The 23,672-nt window shown below is 46.6% G+C and overlaps 2 protein-coding genes across 2 annotated transcripts in view; both read left to right on the forward strand.

Annotated features, from left to right (window-relative positions):
- Nucleotides 1–8,363, forward strand: part of LOC144611596 (serine/threonine-protein phosphatase 6 regulatory subunit 3-like) — a 116,740-nt gene extending 108,377 nt beyond the window's left edge. The window contains exon 24 of the mRNA XM_078430792.1: nucleotides 8,110–8,363. Within this exon, the coding sequence (XP_078286918.1) occupies nucleotides 8,110–8,113 (4 nt within the window). The 3' untranslated portion in view covers nucleotides 8,114–8,363. The remainder of the gene's footprint in view (nucleotides 1–8,109) is intronic.
- Nucleotides 8,364–8,988: 625 nt separating this feature from the next.
- LOC144611410 (uncharacterized) overlaps nucleotides 8,989–23,672 on the forward strand; it is a 52,855-nt gene continuing 38,171 nt past the window's right edge. Inside the window, 1 exon segment of the mRNA XM_078430479.1 lies at nucleotides 8,989–9,165. Within this exon segment, the coding sequence (XP_078286605.1) occupies nucleotides 8,989–9,165 (177 nt within the window).

Below are 23,672 nucleotides of genomic sequence, written 5' to 3' on the forward strand. Positions count from 1 at the left end.
AAACCCACATCGTCACGGGGAGAACGTACAAACCCCGTACAGACAGCACCCGAAGGCAGGATAAGACACGAGTCTCTGGTGCCATAATGCAGCAACTCTACCGCTGCGACACTGTGCTGCCCAGAACTCAAGAAATGTTTTCATTGAATCCGATAGCAGAGTACAGAATGCCATTCTGCACGTTCAGCTCTGCCAAATTTTCTTTTGAATGACGATACCATTATTTTTACTCCCTGGTTTATCACATTCATGATTATTTTCCTTTAAATAGTTTCCCTGTCCACTTTAGAATTTGTTTCCATCGTCCTATATCATCAGTGCATTCAAAGTCTTAATCAATATTTGCATAAGCTCTATTGTGTAGGAGTAAAACTGCAGATGTTGGTTTAAATCGAAGGTAGACACAAAATGCTGGCTGGACCCACCCCCTCCCCTGACATCAGTCTGAAGAAGGTATTTATTCACAGAATGCTAGAGTAACTCAGCGTGTCAGGCAGCATCTCAGGAGAGAAGGAATGGGTGACGTTTCGGGTCGAGACCCTTCTTCAGACTGATGTCAGGGGGGCGGGACAAAGGAAGGATATAGGTGGAGACAGGAAGATAGAGGGAGAACTGGGAAGGGGGAGGGGAAGAGAGGGACAGAGGAACTAGCTAAAGTTGGAGAAGTCAATGTGCATACCGCTGGGCTGTGAGCTGCCCAAGCGAAATATGAGGTGCTGTTCCTCCAATTTCCGGTGGGCCTCACTATGGCACTGGAGGAGGCCCATGACAGAAAGGTCAGACTGGGAGTGGGAGGGGGAGTTGAAGTGCTCAGCCACCGGGAGATCAGGTTGTTTAGGGTCTCGGCCCGAAACGTCACCCATTCCTTCTCTCCCGAGATGCTGCCTGACCCGCTGAGTTCCTCCAGCATTTAGTGTCTATCTTTGCATAAGCTCTTCGTTATCTTGCCTGTTTATTTTCTTGCTGCATACATTTAAAGCTATGTTCTTGTCCTTACAAAAGTCAATATCAATAGTCAATAGTCGTTTATTTGTCACATACACATAAATGTGTAGTGAAATGAAACATTACCCGCAGTTGAACAATAAGATCAATAAGAATAATCAATAAAAATGCAATAACACATACAATCATACACTAACACCAAACAAAAAGAAACATCCATCACAGTGAGTCTCCTCCAGTCCCCTCCTCACTGTGATGGAAGGCCACAATGTCTTTTCTCTTCCCCTGCCGTCTTGTCCCGCGGTCAGGCTGTTGTCGTTGCCACGTCGGGGCGCTTCACACGCTTCAGTTACCTTGTCTTTCAGGTTTTTATGCTGTCAATTTTCCTTTTAACTTCCTCTTGTATGTGAAGAAGGGTTCCAGCTCACCCATTCAGTCCACATGCTCTTGGGAAGGGCCGGCAGATGCTGGTTCGCACCGAAGATAGATACAAAATGCCGGAGTAACTCAGCGGGTCAGGCAGCATATCTGGAGATAAGGGGTGGGTGACATTTCGGGTCGAGGTCCTTTTGCAGTGAGTAGAATCAAGAAGGGTCCTTCTCTCCAGAGATGCTGGCCTGTCCTGCTGAGTTACGACAGCATTTTGTGTCTATCTTCAGTCCATATATCTCATAACGTCATACAGTGATACAGCGTGGAAACAGGCCCAACTTGCCCACACCAGCCAACATGTCCCAGCTACACTAGTCCCACCTGCCCGGGTTTGGCCCCTATCCCTCCAAACCTGCCTATCCATGTACCTGTCTCGCTGTTTCTTAAATGTTGGGATAGTCCCAGCGTCAACTACCTCCTCTGGCAGCTTGTTCCATACACCCACCACCCTTTGTGTGAAAAAGTTACCCCTCGGATTCCTATTAAATCTTTTCCCCTTCACCTTAAACATATGCCCTCTTGCCCTCGATTCCCCTACTCTGGGAAAGAAACTCTGTGCATCTACTCGAACTTTTACGCATGATTTTGTACACCTCCATAAGATCACCCCTCATCGTCCTGCGCTCCAGGGAATAGAGACCCAGCCTGCTCAACCTCTCCCTGTAGCTCAGGCCCTCTAGTCCTGGCAACATCCTCATAAATCTTCTCTGTACCCTTTCCAGCTTGACAACACCCTTGATTACATCTGTGGTTCCTGGACAGACGCACGTTTTGCTAATGTGTGACTGGCAAGGCAAGGTGGGGGTATTTTTCCTGCAAGGATCAGTGTGTGGGAATCATTTTGTGGTCAGATTTATAAATGACTCCGAAGGTGAGACAGAAAAGCCGGGCAGATTGTCAGAAGGTGAAATGGAAGCCGTACGCTTGACGGTCGAGAGATCCAATGTGCACAGCTCTGCCGAATTAATTGCAGCACAAGCAATTAATAGTAAGATCATCCAGTGAAAAATTGTTTCAATTACGAATAGCTGGAAGTATTGGAAGCCCCCCCCCCCTCACCCCCCAAAAAGTGATGTGTTCTTGTTGATTAGAGGATCTTGGCTAGATAGAAAATCTAATCAGAAAAGCTAATGGAGTGCTGGCCTTTACACGCGGAGAAGCCGAGTACAAATGAAGAATTGTTTTGCTGCAGCTGTGCAGTACATGTTGGTGCCACACTGGGAGCCTTGTGAGTGTTTCTGGGCACCATCCCGTGGAAAGGATAAATTCCCCTTGCAGGGAGCTGAGTCTGGATTTATTTGAGTTTCAGTTTACTTCAGAGTTAAAGCGTGGCCCACCGAGTCCGCGCCGACCAGCGATCCCCGCGCGCTAACAGCATGGACAATTTACAGTTTTGCCAAAGCCGTCTAACCTACAAGCCTGCACGTCTCTGGAGTGTGGGAGGAGACCGACGCGGGTCACGGGGAGATCGTGCAAACTCCGTACAGACAGCACCCGTAGTCAGGATGGAACCCGGGTCTCTGGCGCTGTGAGGCAGCAGCTCTACCCGCTGCACAATGATCCCTGCACAATGATAATTAAATTATTGGCAGAGATCACACAATAAGAGTTTAAATTCCAAGCGTTTAGATGGTTGGGATAATTTAGATGGGGTTTCAAGATATTGTGCAACTGGGGCCAATAGACAAATTTGTTTTTAAAAAGCTGGTGCTGGAAATTTGAGATGAAGGAAAATGCTGAACACACTTACCAGGTCAGACGGTTTCTGTGGAAAGAAAAATATAGTAAAACGTTTAGACTGACTGTTCAGAAGGGGTGAGAGATAAAAGTAAAGGACAGTTTTAAGTTGCCTAATGGGTGTTAGGAACAGTGGACGGGACATAGCGAATATCTGAAGATGGACTCAAAAAGCTGGCGTAACTCATTTTGGGAGAATGAGTAGGAAAGAACTGCAGATGCTGGTTCAAATCGAAGGTATACCCAGAATGCTGGAGTAACTCAGCGGGACGGGCAGCATCTCTGCAGAAAAAGAATAGGTGACGTTTTGGGTCGTGACCCTTCTTCAACTGAAACGTCGCCCATTCATTCTCTCCAGTGATGCTGCCCGTCCCGCTGAGTTACTCCAGCATTTTGTGTCAACCTTCATTTGGGGAGAAAAGGAATAGGTAACGTTTCGGGTTGAATATCTTTGATAGGGTGAGGCCAGTGTTGTAGTAGTGATCACCGATGTTAATGGGGCAGAGACAGTGTGATGCGCAGCGGTAGAGTTGCTGCCTTACTGTGCCACTGACCCGGGTTCCATCCTGACTCCAGGCGCTGTCTTTACGGAGTTTGTCCGCTCTCCCCGTGACCCGCGTGGGTTTTCTCCGAAATCTTCGGTTTCCTCCCGCACTCCAAATACGTGCAGGTTTGTAGGTTAATTGGCTTCGGTTTAAAACAAAATGTAAGTTATTCCTCGTGTGTAGGGCAGTGCTAGTGTACGGGGTGATCGATCATTGGTCGGCATGGAATCGGCGGGCCAAAGGACCCGTTTCCGCGCTGTATCTTGAAAGTCTAAATATCATAGGCAAGCTGCTGTGGGTCATGCCTGGCAAGTAATGCTGCACTGATGGAGAGGAGAACTGAGCCAATATCACAGGTGAATTACTCGCAGTAACAAGGGGTTTGTTTACAGGCCAGCCCAGAGCTCACAGAAGAACAAGTGGTCAGATTACCTCAGGCAAGGTGAGAGGTGAAAAATGTAAAGGAGTTATGCGGGTCACCTTTTTTTATGGAGTGGTGGGCATCTGGAACGCGCTGCCAGTGGTGGTGGTGGAGTCGCATAACAACAGCGGCCTTTAAGACAGGTTCAAGGTGAAGGGGAAAAGATTTAATAAGAATGAGGGGTAACTTTTTCACACCAAGGGTGGTGGGTGCATGGAACAGGAGGTAGTTGAGGCAATGTTTAAGAAACAGTTAGACAGGTACATGGATAGGACAGGTTTGGAGGGATATGGACCAAATGCAGGCAGGTAGGACTAGGGTAGCTGGGGACATGTTGGCCGATGTGGGCAAGTTGGGCAGAAGGGCCTGTTTCCATGCTGTATCACTATATGACTTAAGAGGCTTTTGGATAGGCACACGGATATGAAGGATATGGATAATCTGCAGCAAAGATTAACCTGGCATCATGCTCAGCACGGACATGATGGGCTGAAGGGCCTGTTCCTGTGCCGTACTGTTCTACATTACATTCCCTCATACAATGTTATTGTACCATCTCCAAAGCTTCAGGTTATCCACCAGTTTAACATCTAATTTGACTTGAAGTCTAATTTTATCTTCCTCGCTGTTTTGTTTCATTTGTAAAATTATGCTCTGATTATAAACACCAGTGTTGTTTTTAAGTTTTTCTTTGTATTTCACTCTCGTCTGAGAGACTGCCGTACGCCACAGCTGTTTTCAATAATCCACCAGGTTTGTTTTCACACTGGCACTGCCCCTTTATAGACCATAGGTGCAGGAGGAGGCCATTCGGCCCTTTGAGCCAGCACCGTCATTCAATGTGATCATGGCTGATCATCCCCAATCTGTACCACGTTCCTGCCTTCTTCCCATACCCCCTGACTCCACTATCCTTAAGAACTCTATCCAGCTCTCTCTTGAAAGCATCCAGAGAATTGGCTTCCACTGCCTTCTGAGGCAGAGAATTCCACCGATTTACAACTCTGAGTGAAAAAGTTTTTCCTCATCTCCGTTCTAAATGGCCTACCCCTTATTCTTAAACTGTGGCCCCATGTTCTGGAATTAATCTCTTGGGATTTAAATTTGCTGCTGACCAGCCTAATGTGTGACATTTTATCAATGGGCTTTTAATATTCCATCAATGTTTGTGTCGTCATGGTCCATCCACCCCACGCCCTTTCTTCAATGAAGTCATTACTTGACTTTAATCAAATGCCATATTTCTCAAGATAGACGCAAAGTGCTGGAGTAACTCAGCGGGTCAGACAGCATCTCTGGAGAAAAGGAATAAATGACATTTTGGGTCGACTTCAGACTCGACACGAAACGTCATCTATTCCTTTTCTCCAGAGATGCTGTCTGACCCACAAAGTTACTCCAGCACTTTGGGTTTATCGAAGGTAGACACAAAATGCTGGAGTAACTCAGCGGGTCAAGCAACATATCTGGAGAGAAGGAATGGGTGACGTTTCGGGTCAAGACCCTTCTTCAGACTGATGTCAGGGGATGAGTTCCCAACATTGGGAACATTTTTCCTGCATCTAGCTTGTCCAGTTCTTTCATATATTTATACGTTTCTATAAGATCCGCTCTCATCATTCTAAACTCCAGTAAATACAAGGCCAGTCTTTCCAATCTTTCCTCATTTGACAGCCCCGCCATCCCGGGGATTAACCTTGTGAACCTACGCTGCACTGCCTCAATAGCAAGGACGTCCTTCCTCAAATTAGGAAGACGTCCATTCCACCTGGTCCATTACAACCATTGACATCTGTCCAGTTGTTTTTTTCTCTGCTATTTACCATCTTGGTGTTTTGATCTCTTGCCTGTCAGTATCTAGCCTAAAATCCTTTCTGCTTTCCAAGTTACACAGTCATTCAAGCTTTGGTCCTGTGTGGTTCAGAGGGAGACTCCCTTTATCGATACAGATGTCCCATTCTCCAGTGTAGGAAAAAAAACTGCAGATGCTGGTTAAAATCGAAGGTAGACACAAAATGCTGGAGTAACTCAGCGAATCAGGCAGCATCTCGGGAGAGAAGGAATGGGTGACGTTTCGGGTCGGGACCCTTCTTCAGACTAGTTAGGAAACGAGAGATATAGACGATGATGTAGAGAGATAAAGAACAATGAATGAAAGATGTGCAAAAAGGTGACGATGATAAAGGAAACAGGCCATTGTTAGCTGTTTGTTGGGTCAGAACGAGAAGCTGGTGCGACTTGGGTGGGGGAGGGATGGGATGGGTTCTCAGGGCATGAACATTGCTGGCAGATCTGGTGTCTATTACCCTTTCCCAACAATGAACCACCTTGAACCACTGCAATGCCCTTGGTGAAAGTGCTTCTCCGTGCTTTTGGGTGAGGGGGTTCCAGGATGTGGACCCACACACATCGAACCAGCAGCATTTAATATTTCCAAGCCAGTGGGTGGCTCCCACTAGAGGTGAGGTTCGCTTGCTTCTTGGGTCTTCATCCGCCTGCCTGGTGGTGGAAGCTTTTGGTGGTGTAGCTTGCTTGGTGGGTTACTGAACCCTCTAGATCTAATCCACAAAGCACCGGTGATGGCATGCGGTAAGTCCCTACGCTTGAAGTCGGGTGTCTACTCAAAAGGCCTGACTCCCCCTCAGTACTGTGTAGGAAGGAACTGCAGATGCTGGGTTACACTGAAGATTGACACTAAAATGCTGGTGTAACTCAGCAGGGCAGGCAGCATCTCTGCAGAGAAGGAATGGGTGACGTTTCTGGTCGAGATCATTCTTCAATCTTTTGTCACCTTCCCCTCAGCCAACAATGAACCGTTCTATATTTCCGTGATCAGCGTCTGCTTTGATCTGACTTTTTCACACCTCACCCTTCCATATCTCTGGTTTCCCTCTCCCCTGACTCTGTCTGAAGAAGGGTCTCGACTTGAAACTTCACCCATCCATTTTCTCCATAGATGCTGCCTGACCCATTGAGTTACTCCTGCACTTTGTGCCTGTCCCTGAAATCAGACTTTGATCAGTCTGAAGAAGGGTCCCGACCCGATACATCACCGATCCGTGTTCTCCAGAGATGCTGCCTGACCCGCTGAGTTACTCCAGCACTCTGTGAAACGTCACCTATCCATGTTCTCCACAGATGCTGCCTGACCCGCTGAGTTACTCCAGCACTCTGTGAAACGTCACCGATCCATGTTCTCCACAGATGCTGCCTGACCCGCTGAGTTACTCCAGCACTCCGCGTCTTCCCCTGAAATCTGTGGTGTTTTCACAGGCAGCTCGTACTTGCAGACCCTTACCCCAACAAGAGACCAGGAAAGACCACCGGAGGTTAAACACCAGGTTCAACGTGAACCTTTCTGTTGACGTTGTTATTTTCTCTCCTCCTAGGTAGTACTGTGGAATGTGTGTGAATGGACAGAGCATGTTCCCTTGTTATGAGTCAGATAGGGTTGAAAAGGGGATACATACATACACTCTCTCTAATACGGGAGATGGGGTTGCTGGTAGTAGCTACCAGCTTACATACATACAGTACATCTTTAATATATCCACAAAATGCTGGAGTAACTCAGCAGGTCAGGCAGCATCTCGGGAGAGAAGGAATGGGTGACGTTTCGGGTCGAGACCCTTCTTCAGACTTCCCGAGATGCTGCCTGACCTGCTGAGTTACTCCAGCATTTTGTGAATAAATCGATTTGTACCAGCATCTGCAGTTATTTTCTTATATATCTTTAATATATCTACTTGGTACATACATCTTTAATGTATCTACTTGGTAATGGTGAACTACTGGTCTCCAGTCCTTCTGGATTCTCACCACCTCTCCTCAGACCACAAGCACAATTAATTAAACCAAACCGTTCTGAGGGACCAGCAGCATCTTTTACGCTGTCCTTTCAGATCCAGGACTGTTGGGAACAATTTAGTGTAGAGATTTATAATCTGCAGGCACCGCTGCAGGTTAAACGTTAGGTGGAACTTGAACCTGTCTGTTCACTTTTGTTTTTGTTTTCTCTCCTCCTCCTAGGTAGCACTGCGGAGGGCGATGAGGAAGGTCCATCTCGGTGCATCGTTCAATGAAACCCCCCCCTCCCCTTTCCCCCCCCCCCCCTTCCTCCTCCCTCCCTCCAGACCGTACGTAACCCACTCCAGTTTGGGAGCTGGTCTCTCCACTCTCTGTCACCCGCTGGAGAATGGCAGTGAAAGCCGACAAGACTTCACCTTCCCGGGGCACCCTCTTGTGACCGCACTGATTCGACAAAACAAACAAGGGGGAGGGGTGGGGCGGGCTGGGGGGGGGGGTTGAGAGGTGTGTGGGGGGGGGGGTGGAAACGAGGTGGGGGGGGGCGAGGAAAAAGAGTTATTATAAACCAGCAATACAATATATCTAACTCAGCTCATGGAATCTAAGGAAATGTTTGTTTATAACTGTGTGTGTGTGTGTGTGTGTGTGTGTGTGTGTGCGCGCGCGTGTGTGTATATATATGGGCAGAGGGTTGGCCCCTATTATGAGTCAGATAGGGTTTTAAAGGGGATAAATGTACTCCCTCTCTAATACAGGAGATGGGGTCGGGCTGGTAGTAAAAACAATTGTAATTTACTTGGTAACGGTGAACTCCTGGTCTCCAGTCCTTCTGGATCCTCACCACCTCCCCTCATACCGCAAACACATTTAATTAAACTAAACCGTTCTGAGGGACCAGCGGCATCTTTTACGCTGTCCTTTCAGATCCTGGACTGTTAGGAACAATTTAGTGTAGAGATTTATAATTTGCTCCAACCACCCCCTCACCAACCCACCCACCCCCTCCTCCCCATGTACCTGAAACTGTTGGGTCTTAACCCGGGGATAATTGGCATTTCTTACCTTTCATTCTTTGACTCATTGAGATGTGCCCAGAAGGTAATGGCTCCACGAAACCCGCTCTACAAATCCCAGCTGTTAAAAGTGACCCGTTTTGAGACGAATGACATGAGTTCTCTGAGGCCTCCCGGTAGTAACGACGACGAGCCTGCGTTGGCAGGGGGTGACTGCCGAGGGACACTTAATCTTGCCGTAGATGTACATTTTTGTGAAAAGCCAGTAAAACTGAAACAAACAACAACAAAAAAATCCCTCCCGCACGACGGGTCACTTTCTCTGTCCTACAGTCTCAACGTACCAATTCAGTCAAATCACCAACACGTTTTGTATTTAATGTCAGCGTGCTGGCTCGCACATCAACACCGCCCCTCCGCCATCTTGCTTTGTGTTGCCAGAACTGAGGCAGCTGCTTATTGCAAGGAGTTGCAACCACTACGCTATGGGGATGATGATGCTCTGCACCCTTTTTGGTACTCGGTAAAGCTTTAGCGATGAGGGTCACTTCAGGGAACCGGACCTCCGTTGCGTTCGAGACTAAAACGGTCCCGCCCGTGACAGTTTTTTATTTTAAAAAAAACAAAAAGAGGGAGAGAGATGCTGCTCACGCTAAACTCTTCTGAGTCGAGTTGGCTTTGGACGGCAAGCCAGGGCCAGGTAAACAAGCGTTGCTGGCCGCACTTTCTGCAGGAGCGTCTGGGGGGGGGGGCGGGATTTATTTGGCAGGGAAGACCTGTACTCTTCCAATGCTGTGTGTGATGGGGAGCGCATCTGTAGATACCTCTGCCTTGACCAGAGGCATGTCACCAGTGTCTGGACACTGGCCTGAAGATAGTTATGGCAACACCGACTCCTTCAACACAGTGCCAGTGTAGCTGTAAACAAGACCGACGGTTCATCTATTTTTATTTAAGAAAAATGCTTCACTTAAGTCATATGGTTTCTTCCTTGCGACTGTTTCAAAAACTTTTTCGGGGTCTTTGATGCCATGAGCTGATCAGTGTTAAATATTAAATGGTGAGCTATCTATATTTTCATATGGAGAAAACTTTTTTTTTTGTGCAAAAAAAAATGATGTTTTAGGAAGAGATGGAATATCTTCCATGCCCGATATTGGCTGGATTCCAAAAGAAAGATCTGAAAAGTGCGTGGGGAGATTGTCACTGGTGCCTCGTGGAATCTGGGACGTTTTGCGGCACAGAAGGTCTTTTGTAGACGCGGTTGGTTGGGTCTCGGTGGAAGGTTGACGGTTTTGTTGCGTTTTGGAAAGCCAAACTGAGTGGGTCCCAATCAGTTGAGCCCCATCCCTGCCACATGCTTCTACATCTTGGGGGGGAGATAGCGAGCGAGAATAGCCTATGTGGAGATGGGGTTTGTGGGGGGGGGGGGGTTTCTAGAACAGCGGACAAGTGTCAGGTGAGCTGCAAATCTAAAACGCAGGGGGGGAGGATGAGGGAGGGGATTGATCTTTATTTTATTCTTGTACTGAAGTGGCTTAAACACAATAGGACCATGAAGAAATTGCACTTTCTTGTCTGTAAACTTGCAGCCAGTGGTAGGTAGTGCAGGCGGCTTATCCTCCCAGATAACTGCGAGCTTGTGTTCTACGGCAGGAGAGGAGGTGTTTTGCGTGGATGGGTTGGGGGGGGGGGGGGGGGGGGGTTACCTGAAGGTTGGAAGGTTACCTGAAGCTGTTGGCAGGTTGGCTCGGCGAGTGGAGGGAGTCTCGCTTGGCGTAGTAATTTGGCAGCCTTCCCAAAACAGCCTGGGTTGCCCAGCCATCTGCTGGTGGCCGTTTCACCGAGTTGAGTTGCCGTTGACCGTGGAAGGGTAGCTCTCCTCTCCCGACATACTGCGTTAAGATTAATCTCGTTCTTCAAGGCTCACCGAAGCCGGCATTCAGGATGTTTTGGTTTTTCTTTCGTTAAAATTTGCTCACACGATTTGTTTCACATTAAGTTGGGGTGAATGCCAGAGGAAATCCCAGGAAGATTGCAGGTTTATTAAGTTGTGTCCAGAACTTTGGGGCCTACCCCTCAAACCTACCCACACCCTGGTGCTAGATGTTCCAAGTGCTGTCGTTAGATGTTCCAAGTGCCAGTTTGATTGCCCTGGTTCGGGGAGAGCGAACGTTGTTCTTTTGAGTGTTTAATAGCTCCACGCTGAGCTGATGCAGACGCCCATCGCTTTCAGAAGAGGCTGCTAGTGAGCTGTGTGAGAGGTAGGGCCCCCCCATCACTGTATCCAAACAGTTTGCCAGAGATTGCTATCATGCCAGTCCAGGTATCTCTGCTGCCACCAACACCTCACTGCGTAAAAGTTTTTTTAAAAAATTTAAATCTTTGGAGCAGTATTTTGTTTTTTGTTATTTTGGAAGCTTTTCCTCCTTTTTGCTATACCTCACGTAACAAATATTAACACATAACGGGTACTCCCAAGATCTACAAATGTCTTAAAGCCATCAGGATGAGGGTTCAGCAGGTTTGTGGCCAATGTCAGGTTGCAGCTTAGGAAGCCTGGTGCTTATTCTATTTCAGTAGTTAGTTGGTTAGATGTCGGTGGGTCTTCAGGCCCAGCTTGATGCCTCCTGGCCAGTGTTGTCACACAAGGCAGCGTTATGATACCTCGAGTGTCCAGCCCAGGGTTTCTATTTCTGTCCGCTGTTCAAGGAGTCATGCTGCTGCTGCTGCTGGAATGTAGAGCGAGAAACGGTTCCTGCTCAGATTCCCCGCTCCCCCTTAACACCCCAAACCTTCTCCATAACTTAGTAAACTTCCGACGCTGAGCCACTGTAAAGCTTTGCCCTCTTTTAAAAAAAAAAAAAAAATCCACCTTCAAAGAAGATGAAGGAGAACGTTTCAGAACCAAGTTAATAGGTCAGTCACTTTTTCCTTCTCTTCCCCCCCACCTTCTTTAGCACAGGGCAGGGCACCAGGGCATTTGGGCTCCTGACATCCAGGGTCGAGAACTAATTGGAATGTGTTCGTTACGGATTAATATATGAATTGGCTGCTTCAACTTGCTGAAAATACGCAGTGGCACTGGCAGTGGGCATCTACAATTGGCACAGAATAATGGTTTGAAATCCAGCCAGCTGGGATGAAGTAAGGCAAATCCTGTCTCTTTTAAGATTATTGTTGTTTGATGTGTGCGGCAAATCGTAATAAAATTTAAACTGCAGCAATTGTCTGGCTGATTACTGTCTTTTGGTAACAAACACTGAAATTAAAAAAAAATAAAAGACAAGCACGCGAGAGAGGATCTATTAAAGCATTTTTTTTTTCCTTTTGTTGTAAAAGTAACCGCATATTCTAGGAGAAATGTTATTGTTTATATACCGGAATTGTACAGACTTGAACACGTTAGTAGGGCTGTACAAACCTGACTGTTGTAATAAAATATTCTATCAATTTCAAAGGGCTTTTGAATATTTACTCTGTTGAAAGATGTAAAAGGCCCAAGGTTTCACTGGAGTCGATCGTTTGGTTGAAATAATTGCACAGCATTGACAAAAGGGGTAAGGAGATGAGAAATGGTGATGATCAATAAATCTCGTCCCTGAAGACCAGTATCGGACAACTTAATTTTTTTTTTTCAATCTACCTTTCCCAATGGCTGAGTTTTTGACAAATTCAGTTGAAATTGAGGAGGGATAAAATGGCTGCGTGGTGTCTTGGTCTCACCATGGACCTTCATCTTGAAGGCTTCGCTCTTTATGGGCCACCAAGAAAGGGTGAGAGGTGGGGTGGGCAAGACTTCAGTTGGAGATGGGCACAAAATGCTGGAGTAACTCAGCGGGTCAGGCGGCATCTCTGGAGAGAAGGGAATGGGTGACGTTTCGGGTCGAGACCCTTCACCAGACCTCGGCCTGACCGGCTGAGTTCCTCCAGCATTTTGTGTCTATCTTCGGTGTAAACCAAAGATACCAGAGGAGCATGATGAACCACTCCGTCGAAATCGCCTATACTGAAGTGCAGTACGCAAAGGAGCGTAGCGTCCACCATTTTAGTAAGCAAAAACCCGCCGCTCACTCTGCCTCTCGCAGTGTAATCAGTGTTTTGGGGGAACAGTGTGTGTGATGATACCATAAAAATGCAGAATATATCTCATCTATCAATTCACAGATTTTTGTTATTTTTTAAAATGTTTCTGCAAGTTTCTGCCTACTAAAATGGCGCCGTGACGTACTACATAGAAACATAGAAAATAGGTGCAGGAGTAGGCCATTCGACCTTTCGAGCCTGCACCGCCATTCAATATGATCATGGCTGATCATCCAACTCAGTATCCCGTACCTGCCTTCTCTCCATACCCCCTGATCCCTTTAGCCATAAGGGCCACATCTAACTCCCTCTTAAATATAGCCAATGAACTGGCCTCAACTACCTTCTGTGGCAGAGAATTCCACAGATTCACCACACTCTGTGTGAAAAAAAACTCTCATCTCGGTCCTAAAAGACTTCCCCTTAGCCTTAAACTGTGACCCCTTGTTCTGGACTTCCCCAACATCGGGAACAATCTTCCTGCATCTAGCCTGTCCAACCCCTTAAGAATTTTGTAAGTTTCTATAAGATCCCCCCCTCAATCTTCTAAATTCCAGCGAGTACAAGCCGAACGGTTTTTAGGGTCGAGTGGTCTGTCTTGCTCTGCTCTATTATCTTTGGTGTAAACCAGCATCTGCAGTTCCTTTCTACACTTCTTTGGGAGAGCCATTTTCTTGGTTTCGTGAGTAACATTGAGGTTAACGTCAGTCTTTGGTCCTGTGAAGTTTAAAGTGAGAAAGGAGGTGTTTCAATGGTGATTTACGAGGATGTTGACAGGGTTTGCAAATTGCAGTTATCAGGAAAGATTGGCATGTTGTCTTGGAACGAAGGTGGAAGGCAGATTTAATCAAGGAGCTCAAAACTGCAATGAGGAATTGGGTCTTTTTCATTCCCTCTCTGAGATCAGTGGCAAAGGGCATCTGCTGCAGGTGATTGCGGAGTGTTGAGGAAAATTATTTCTGTTTGTTAAAGCAAAGTAACAGCGGGGGTTGAGAATTGAATTGAAAGATACAGCGTGGAAACAGACCCTTTGGCCCACTGAGTCCACACTGACCATCGACCACCCCTTCACGCTAGTTCTATGTTATCCCACTTTCTCATCCACTCCCTATACACTGGGAACAGTTTCACAAAGGATCAATTAACCTCCAAACCGGCACGTCTTTTGAGAAGTTGGAGGAAACTCGAGATTGTACAGTTGTATAGGGCCCTGGTAAGACCACATCTGGAGTATTGTGTACAGTTTTGGTCTCCTAATTTGAGGAAGGACATCCTTGTAATTGAGGCAGTGCAGCGTAGGTTCATGAGATTGATCCCTGGGATGACGGGACTGACATATGAGGAAAGATTCAAAAGACTAGGCTTGTATTCACTGGAGTTTAGAAGGATGAGAGGGGATCTTATAGTGACATATAAAATTATAAAAGGACTGGACAAGCTAGATGCAGGAAAAATGTTCCCAATGTTGAGCGAGTCCAGAACCAGTGGCCACAGTCTTAGAATAAAGGGGAGGCCATTTAAAACTGAGGTGAGAAAAAACTTTTTCACCCAGAGAGTTGTGAATTTGTGGAATTCCGTGCCACAGAGGGCAGTGGCAGCCAAATCACTGGATGGATTTAAGAGAAGAGTTAGATAGAGCTCTAGGGGCTAGTGGGATCAAGGGATATGGGGAGAAGGCAGGCACGGGTTATTGATTGGGGATGATCAGCCATGATCGCAATGAATGGCGGTGCTGGCTTGAAGGGCTGAATGGCCTCCTCCTGCACCTATTTTCTATGTTTCTATGAGATCAGGATCAACCCTGGGTCTCTTGCGCTGTGAAAGCAGCCCTACCCCCTGCACCACTATGTGGGGTTGCCAACTGTCCCGGAATAGCCAGGACATCCCGTATTTTGGGCTAATTTGGTTTGCCATTGGTGGAGCGGGAGCACGTGGCCACTGGCTGGGTGAGGTCACGTGGGGCGCGGGGCGGTGATGTCACCTTGTCCCTTATTTGGGAGTGAGATAGTTGGCACCCCTACCACAATGCCACTGTGTGGAAGGGTGGTAGAATATCCCTGGATGAATATTGGACTCCTCGTAACCCAAGGTTCCACAAAACCAAGTGGGCTTGGTCGCTGGGCAGCATGGACTCAATAAACTCCAAAGACGTACAGGTGTGTAGGTTAATTGGCTGGGTAAATGTAAAAATTGTCCCTAGTGGGTGTTAATGTACGGGGATCGCTGGGCGGCACGGACTTGGGCCGAAAAGGCCTGTTTCCGGCTGTATATATATGATATGATAATAGGCCACGTGACCTCTCGCCTTGTGTAAATCCCCACTGTCTCCAGTCAGCAGATTTTTGTTTTGAAGATAGACTCAAAAGGCTGGAGTAACTGAGCGGGTCAGGCAGCATCTCTGGAGAAAAAGAACAGGTGATGTTTTGGGTCGAGACCCTTCGTCAAACTGAGTGGCTGGCAAAATACATAATGGTGCAAGGAGCAAGAGTCCTGGTAGTTTTAGTTTTGTTTAGCTTAGTGATGCAGAATAGAAAGGGGAGCTTTGGCCCACTGAGTCCACACTAACCATCGTTCACTGTTGTTGCATCCAATAGCCCAGATGTCTTTGAACACTTTGATATCTTTCTGAATAAAAGGAGTGTCATTGCACACGTTGATCATCATGTACTGGATGCTGAGTAATGCCCCTGATAAGTTCATGAGTTCGGAGCAGAATTAGGCCATTTGGCCCATCAAGTCTACTCCACCATTCGATCATGGCTGATCTATCTCTCCCTCCTAACCCCATTCTCCTGCCTTCTCCCCATAACCCCTGACACCCGCACTGATCAAGAATCTGTCAATCTCCACCTTAAAAATACTCAATGACTTGGCATTTGATCAAAGACTTCAACACTAGAGCACCTTTGGGGAGGAAAATTGCAGATGCTGGTTAAAATGCTAGTGTAACTCATCGAGTCAGGGTGACGTTTATATATGTGCTCATCTCACGACAACCCCCAAGTCTCCAAAAATAATACAACAAGATACAAAATAATATAATATGCTAAACAGCTCGCACAAACACAAATGGCTCCTACAGTATATGTGTGTGTATATAAGTACGTATATATATATATATATATACATGTGTGTATATATGTATCTTCTATATACTGAAACTGAACCACAGCCAAAACGGTAAACGATAGCACAACAATCACTTTACTCACCGTCATCTCTTTGGTGCTAATGGAAGAAGTTTAATTAAAATCGGTGTTATATTTTAAAAGTTATTCACATTTTAAAGTTTAAATCAATCTCCTAGGGGGGGAGGGGGAGAGGGAGGGGGGATGGTGGGGGAAGTGAGGGGGGAGGAGAGGGTGCTGCACCAATGCAGGAGAGGTTTGGGCCCAACGGGTCCACTTGGTCTAGTATATATCTACATACTAAAACTCGTTTGTTTGTTTGTTACAAGATAGCGCGACAATTTTAGGCCCACCTTACTCACCATCGTCGCTTTAATGGTAAAAATGGTGGTTTTATTGAAATTGGTGTTATATTTTTAAAGTTATTCACGTTTTAAAGTTTAAGTCTATCTCCTTGGCAGGGAGGGGGGAGGGGTAGGAGGGAGAATAGACAATAGACAATAGGTGCAGGAGTAGGCCCTTCGAGCCAGCACCGCCATTCAATGTGACCATGGCTGATCACTCTCAGTCAGTACCCCGTTCCTGCCTTCTCCCCATACCCCCTGACTCCGCTATCCTTAAGAGGTCTATCTAGGTCTCTCTTGAATGTATTCAGAGAATTGGCCTCCACTGCCCTCTGAGGCAGAGGATAAGGGCGGGTTAAGGGGGAGGGGAGGTGGAGGGAGGGAGTAGGGGAGTAGGGGAGTAGGGGAGAGGGTGTTGCAGGAGAGGTTTGGACCCAAAGGGTCCACTTGGTCTAGTATATATATATATATATATATATAACTTTTTTTCTTGTTTATTATATTGTTTACAGAGTTTTATGTTTGCATATTGTGTTGTGCTGCTGCAAGTAAGAGTTACATTGTTCTGTCTGGGACACGCGACAATAAAACACTCTTGACTCTTGAAATGAAATAAAATATTGCAGGTTAAGCAAATACTCATGAGTGTGAATGACAGGCAACAGGGCCAGTGTGTTTGGCTCAGCATTTTCAATGGGACCACATTTAGTTTCGTTACGAGATACAGCGGGGAAACAGGCCCACCGAGTCCGCGTCGCCCAGCGATCCCCGCACACTAACATAATAGGGGTTGCCAACTTCCTCACTCCCAAATACGGGACAAGGTGACTTCACCGCCCCGCGCCCCACGTGACCTCACCCAGCCAGCGGTCACGTACTCCTGCTCCACCAATGGCGGCCGCTGGCTGGGTGAGGTCACGTGGGGCGCGGGGGGCGGTGACATCACCCTTTGTCCCTTATTTGGGAGTGAGGAAGTTGGCAACCCTACTAATACGGGACAAGGGCGGTCCCGTACGGGACAAACTAAATTAGCCCAAAATACGGGATGTCCCGGCTAATACGGGACAGTTGGCAAAACCCTACATGAACACTATCCTACACACACTAGGGACAAGCCATGACCAAGCCTGCACATCTTTGGAGTGTGGGATGAAGTCGAAAATCCCGGAGAAAACCCACGAGGAGAACGTACAAACTCCGTACAGACAGCACCCGTAGTCAGGATCGAACTCAGGTCTCTGGCGCCGTGAGGCAGCAACTCTACTGCCGCGCACCTAATTGCAGGCACTAAATGCTACACTCCGAATTGGAAGTGAATTGCTGCGTCACCTGGAAGCTGTGTTTGTGTCCCTGCACGTCGGAGAGGGAAGAGGTAAAGAGACAGGTGTTGCTTGTCCTGAGGTTTCTCAGAAATGCACTGTGAAAAGGGAAGTGGGTGTTGACAGGTGAACAAGCAAGGCTTGTCCCACCCCGGCCATTCCTTCTCCCAGCTCCCGTCCGGCGGAAGGTACAGAAAGCGCGCACCACAAGCCTCAGCAACAGCTTCTTCCTCTCTGTTATCAGGCTTCTGAACGGCCCTTCCATAAGCCAGGGTACTGTCCGATTCACCTCTACCCCATTGCGGACATTGGACTTTGTGGAACTGATGCGCTACAACGCTGAGAACTATATTCTGCACTCTGTATCTCTCCGTTTGCTCTACCTATTGTAGATTTTAAAGATACAGCATGGAAACAGGCCCTTCGGCCCACCGAGCCCATGCTGATAGATCAGCCATGATTAAATGGAGCCATAGTAGTGGGTGACTCCATTGTCCGAGGTACGGACAGTAGATTCTGTGGCGGCCGGCGGGACTCGAGGATGGTCTGTTGCCTCCCTGGTGCCAGGGTTCAAGACATCACGGAGCGGCTTCAGAACATCCTAGCGAGGGAAGGCGATCGACCGGAAGTAGTTGTGCATGTGGGCACGAACGACATCGGGAGGAAGAGGAAGGAGATACTGCAACGTGAGTTTAGAGAGTTAGGAAGAAGACTGAGAAGTAGGACATCAAAGGTGGTTGTCTCTGGACTGCTGCCTGAACCTCGTGCTGGTGAGGGCAGGAAAAGAGAGACCGGGGATATGAATGTATGGCTGAGGGGCTGGTGCAGGGAGCAGGGATTTAGATTTCTAGACCACTGGGATCTCTTCTGGGGTAGGGGTGACCTGTACAAAAGGGACGGGTTACACCTTAACAGCAGGGGGACCAACATTCTGGCAGGCAGGTTTGCTAGTGCTACAAGTGTGGCTTTAAACTAAGTAGTGGGGGGGGGGGGGGGTTGACAAATTGGGAATATGAAGATGGAGTTAAAGGGGAAGCGAATACAGGAGAAAATGCAAAGGGCTCTCAAATAAATGGGAAGGGAAGTTCTAGATGGGATAAGAGAGTAAGGTCAGGGCCAATTGTGAGAGGGGTGGTGAATGCCGAAGTTAAAGTGTTGTATTTAAATGCGCAAAGTATAAAAAATAAAGTGGATGAGCTTGAGGCTCAGTTAGACATTGGCAAGTATGATGTTGTGGGAATCACTGAGGCATGGCTACAAGAGGACCAGGGCTGGGAACTGAATATTCAGGGGTACACAACGTATAGAAAAGACAGACAGGTGGGCAGAGGGGGTGGGGAAGCTCTGTTGGTGAGGAATGATATTCACTCCCTTGCAAGGAGTGACATAGAATCAGGAGATGTTGAATCAGTATGGATAGAGATGAGGAATTGTAAGGGTAAAAAGACCCTAATGGGAGTTATCTATAGGCCCCCAAACAGTAGCCTCGACATAGGGTGCAAGGTGAATCAGGAGCTAAAATTGGCGTGTCACAAATGTAATGCTACGGTGGTTATGGGAGATTTCAACAAGCAGGTAGACTGGGAAAATCAGGTTGGCAATGGACCCCAGGAAAGAGAGTTTGTGGAGTGTCTCCGAGATGGATTCTTAGAACAGCTTGTACTGGAGCCTACCAGGGAGAAGGCAATTCTGGATTTAGTGTTGTGTAATGAACCTGATCTGATAAGGGGACTCGAGGTAAAAGAGCCATTAGGATGCAGTGATCACAATAAGATAAGTTTTATTCTACAAATTGAGAGGGAGAAGGGAAAATCGGAAGTGTCAGTATTACAGTATAGCAAAGGGGATTACAGAGGCGTGAGGCAGGAGCTGGCCAGAATTGACTGGAAGGAGGCCCTAGCAGGGAAGACGGTGGAACAGCAATGGCAGGTATTCTTGGGAATAATACAGAAGTTGCAGGATCAATTTATCCCAAAGAGGAGGAAAGATTCCAAGGGGAGTAAGAGGCACCTGTGGCTGACAAGGGAATAAAAATAAAAGAGAAGTAGAACATAGCAAAGAAGAGTGGGAAGCCAGAGGATTGGGACTCTTTTAAAGAGCAACGAGGATAACTAATAAGGCAATACGGGGAGAAAAGATGAGGTACGAGGGTAAACTAGCCAATAATATAAAGGAGGATAGTAAAAGCTTTTTTAGGTATGTGAAGAGGAAAAAAATAGTCAAGGCAAATGTGGGTCCCTTGAAGATAGAAGCAGGGGAATTTATTATGGGGAACAAGGAAATGGCAGACGAGTTGAACCAGTACTTTGGATCTGTCTTCACTAAGGAAGATACAAACAATCTCCCAGATGTTCTAGTGGCCAGAGATCCTAGGGTGACGGAGGAACTGAAGGAAATCCACATTAGGCAGGAAATGGTGTTGGGTAGACTGATGGGACTGAAGGCTGATAAATCCCCAGGGCCTGATGGTCTGCATCCCAGAGACTTAAGGAGGTGGCGCTAGAAATTGTGGACGCATTCGTGATCATTTTCCAATGTTCTATAGATTCAGGATCAGTTCCTGTGGATTGGAGGGTAGCTAATGTTGTCACACTTTTTAAGAAAGGAGGGAAAGAGAAAACGGGAAATTATAGACTAGTTAGTCTTACATCAGTGGTGGGGAAGATGCTGGAGTCAATTATAAAAGACGAAATTGCGGAGCATTTGGATAGCAGTAACAGGATTGTTCCGAGTCAGCATGGATTTTCTTCTGGAATTCTTTGAGGATGTAACTAGGAAAATTGACAGGGGAGAGCTGGTGGATGTGGTGTACCTCGACTTTCAGAAAGCCTTCGACAAGGTTCCACATAGGAGATTAGTGGGCAAAATTAGAGCACATGGTATTGGAGGTAGGGTACTGACATGGATAGAAAATTGTTTGACAGACAGAAAGCAAAGAATCTTTCAGAATGGCAGGCAGTAACTAGTGGGGTTCCGCAAGGCTCGGTGCTGGGACCGCAGCTATTTACAATATACATTAATGACTTGGATGAAGGGATTAAATGTATCATTAACAAATTTGCAGATGATACAAAGCTGGGTGGTAGTGTGAACTGTGAGGAAGAAGCTATGAGGTTGCAGGGTGACTTGGACAGGTTGTGTGAGTGGGCGGATGCATGGCAGATGCAGTTTAATGTGGATAAGTGTGAGGTTATCCACTTTGGTGGTAAGAATAGGAAGGCAGAGTATTATCTGAATGGTGTCAAGTTAGGAAAAGGGGACGTACAACGAGATCTGGGTGTCCTAGTGCATCAGTCACTGAAAGGAAGCATGCAGGTACAGCAGGCAGTGAAGAAAGCCAATGGAATGTTGGCCTTCATAACAAGAGGAGTTGAGTATAGGAGCAAAGAGGTCCTTCTGCAGTTGTACAGGGCCCTAGTGAGACCGTACCTGGAGTACTGTGTGCAGTTTTGGTCTCCAAATTTGAGGAAGGATATTCTTGCTATTGAGGGCATGCAGCGTAGGTTTACTAGGTTAATTCCCGGAATGGCGGGACTGTCATATGTTGAAAGAATGGAGCGACTAGACTTGTATACACTGGAATTTAGAAGGATGAGAGGAGATCTTATCGAAACGTATAAGATTATTAAGGGGTTGGACACGTTAGAGGCAGGAAACATGTTCCCAATGTTGGGGGAGTCCAGAACAAGGGGCCACAGTTTAAGAATAAGGGGTAGGCCATTTATAATAGAGACGAGGAATAACTTTTTCAGTCACAGAGTTGTGAATCTGTGGAATTCTCTGCCTCAGAAGGCGGCAGTGGAGGCCAATTCTCTGGATGCTTTCAAGAGAGAGCTAGATAGAGCTCTTAAGGATAGCGGAGTCAGGGGGTATGGGGAGAAGGCAGGAACGAGGTACTGATTGAGAATGATCAGCCATGATCACATTGAATGGCGGTGCTGGCTCGAAGGGCCGAATGGTCTCCTCCTGCACCTATTGTCTATTGTCTATTGTCTAAATGTGTGTGTGAATGTGTGTGTGTGTGTGTGTGTGTGTGTGTGTGTGTGTGTGTGTGTATGTGTGTGTGTGTGTGTGTGTGTGTGTGTGTGTGTATGTGTGTGTGTGTGTATGTGTGTGTGTGTGTGTGTGTGTGTGTGTGTGTGTGTGTGTGTGCGCGTGTGTATGTGTGTGTGTATATGCATATATATACATATATATATGTGTGTGTGTTTTATGTATATATATATATATGTGTGCGTGTGAATATATATATGTGTGTGAAGATATATATAAGTGTGTGTGATTATATATTGCGTGTATGTGTATATATTTACACATGTGTGCGTGTATATATTGTGTATACATACACACTGAACATTTTGTATTTCTCGTTTATTATATTCTTTACAGTGTACTATGTTTCTATATTCTGCTGTGCTGCAGCAAGTAATAGTTTCATTGTTCCGTCTGGGGCACTTGACAATAAAACACTCTGGACTCTTTGCACAAATGTTCAATACAGCTCGGTCGTTAAGGGGTTAACAAGGGACTGGGTATCACTAAGGGTTCCCGGATGGAGGTTTAGAAAGGAAAAAAATGAGCAGGTTGGTTTGTGTGATTATCCCTGAGCAAGGGTTGTACTTGCAGCACCGGTAGAGAGAGAGGGAGGGAGGGGGAGAGGGAGAGAGAGAGAGGGAGAAAGAGAGGGAGAGAGAGAGAAGGAGGGAGTGAGAGAGAGAGAAGGAGGGAGTGAGGGAGAGAGAGAGGGAGAGAGGGAGAGGAGAGAGAGGATGCTGGTCCCAGGATCATAGCACATCCACCATCACTTGTCTCACCACCCCAAGGGTCTTGAGGAAGGGTGGTGGTGAGGTGTGGGGTGGGGTGGGGTGGGGGGGGTGGGGTGGGGGGGGGGTGGGGGGGGGAAGGGGTTTGGGGAAACACACCGAGAAGAAAAAAAAGAGGGGTGTGTTTTTAAAATATATATATATATATATATATATTTATATATTTATGTGTGTGTGATTCTGAATCGCAAATTAAACCTCTGAGCGGATAAAAAAAAAAGGGATCTTGCAACAAGACAATGTCAACATCCACAAAAGAAGGCGGGTGCGCACAATATGTGGGACCATACCGGCTGGAAAAGACTCTTGGCAAAGGACAGACAGGTTTGGAACCATTTTAATTTGAAGCACAATTTTATTTGAGATTCTGCATCTGATGATAATGATTCTGTGTGTGTGTGTGTTTTAAATGCAAAGCAATCCCTCCACACACCCCCCCCCCCCCACCCCACACTAAACAGGGGGTGGGTGGTGGTAGTGAGGGAAAGAGAAAGGGGAGGGAGGGAGGGAGGGAGAGAGAGACGGAAAAATAAAACAATCAATTAATCCTAAGGCTTTGCTTTGCTCCTTCATTGTTTAGTTGCAGTGTGAGATTTATTTGCTGTTCGACTAGCAGGGCTTGTGATTTGTGTACAATTGACTATTAGAAGCAGAGGTTATTAATTGATTAATTTATAGGCAACACTGCCATATTCCCACAAATTGATTTGGGTGGGAGGGAGAGAAGAGGAGAGGAGAGGAGAGGGAGGGGGTTGAAACGGAACAAAAAGAGATAATAATTCTGCCCCTTGCCTTTTAATTCTACCTTTAAAAAAAAAAAATTAAATGCGGTATAAATTGAACTGCTGGGCCTGCAGTGTTTCTGTAAGAAAGGGGAGCGTTTGAAAGCTGCGTAATTTTTAATTGGAACTTTCAAAGGCTTCAGCTTGAATTCTATTGTTACATATTTTTAAATGGTAAACAAAGAAATGATTGAAGGGAAATTGTTCAGCGTTTTTTTTGATTATTATTGTGGCTGAGAAAAAAAATCTATATTGTTAATTTTTTTCCATCTTGAACTGCGGAATAAATT

Source organism: Rhinoraja longicauda, chromosome 40 (assembly GCF_053455715.1).
Source record: "Rhinoraja longicauda isolate Sanriku21f chromosome 40, sRhiLon1.1, whole genome shotgun sequence".
Classification (NCBI taxonomy): Eukaryota; Metazoa; Chordata; class Chondrichthyes; order Rajiformes; family Arhynchobatidae; genus Rhinoraja; species Rhinoraja longicauda.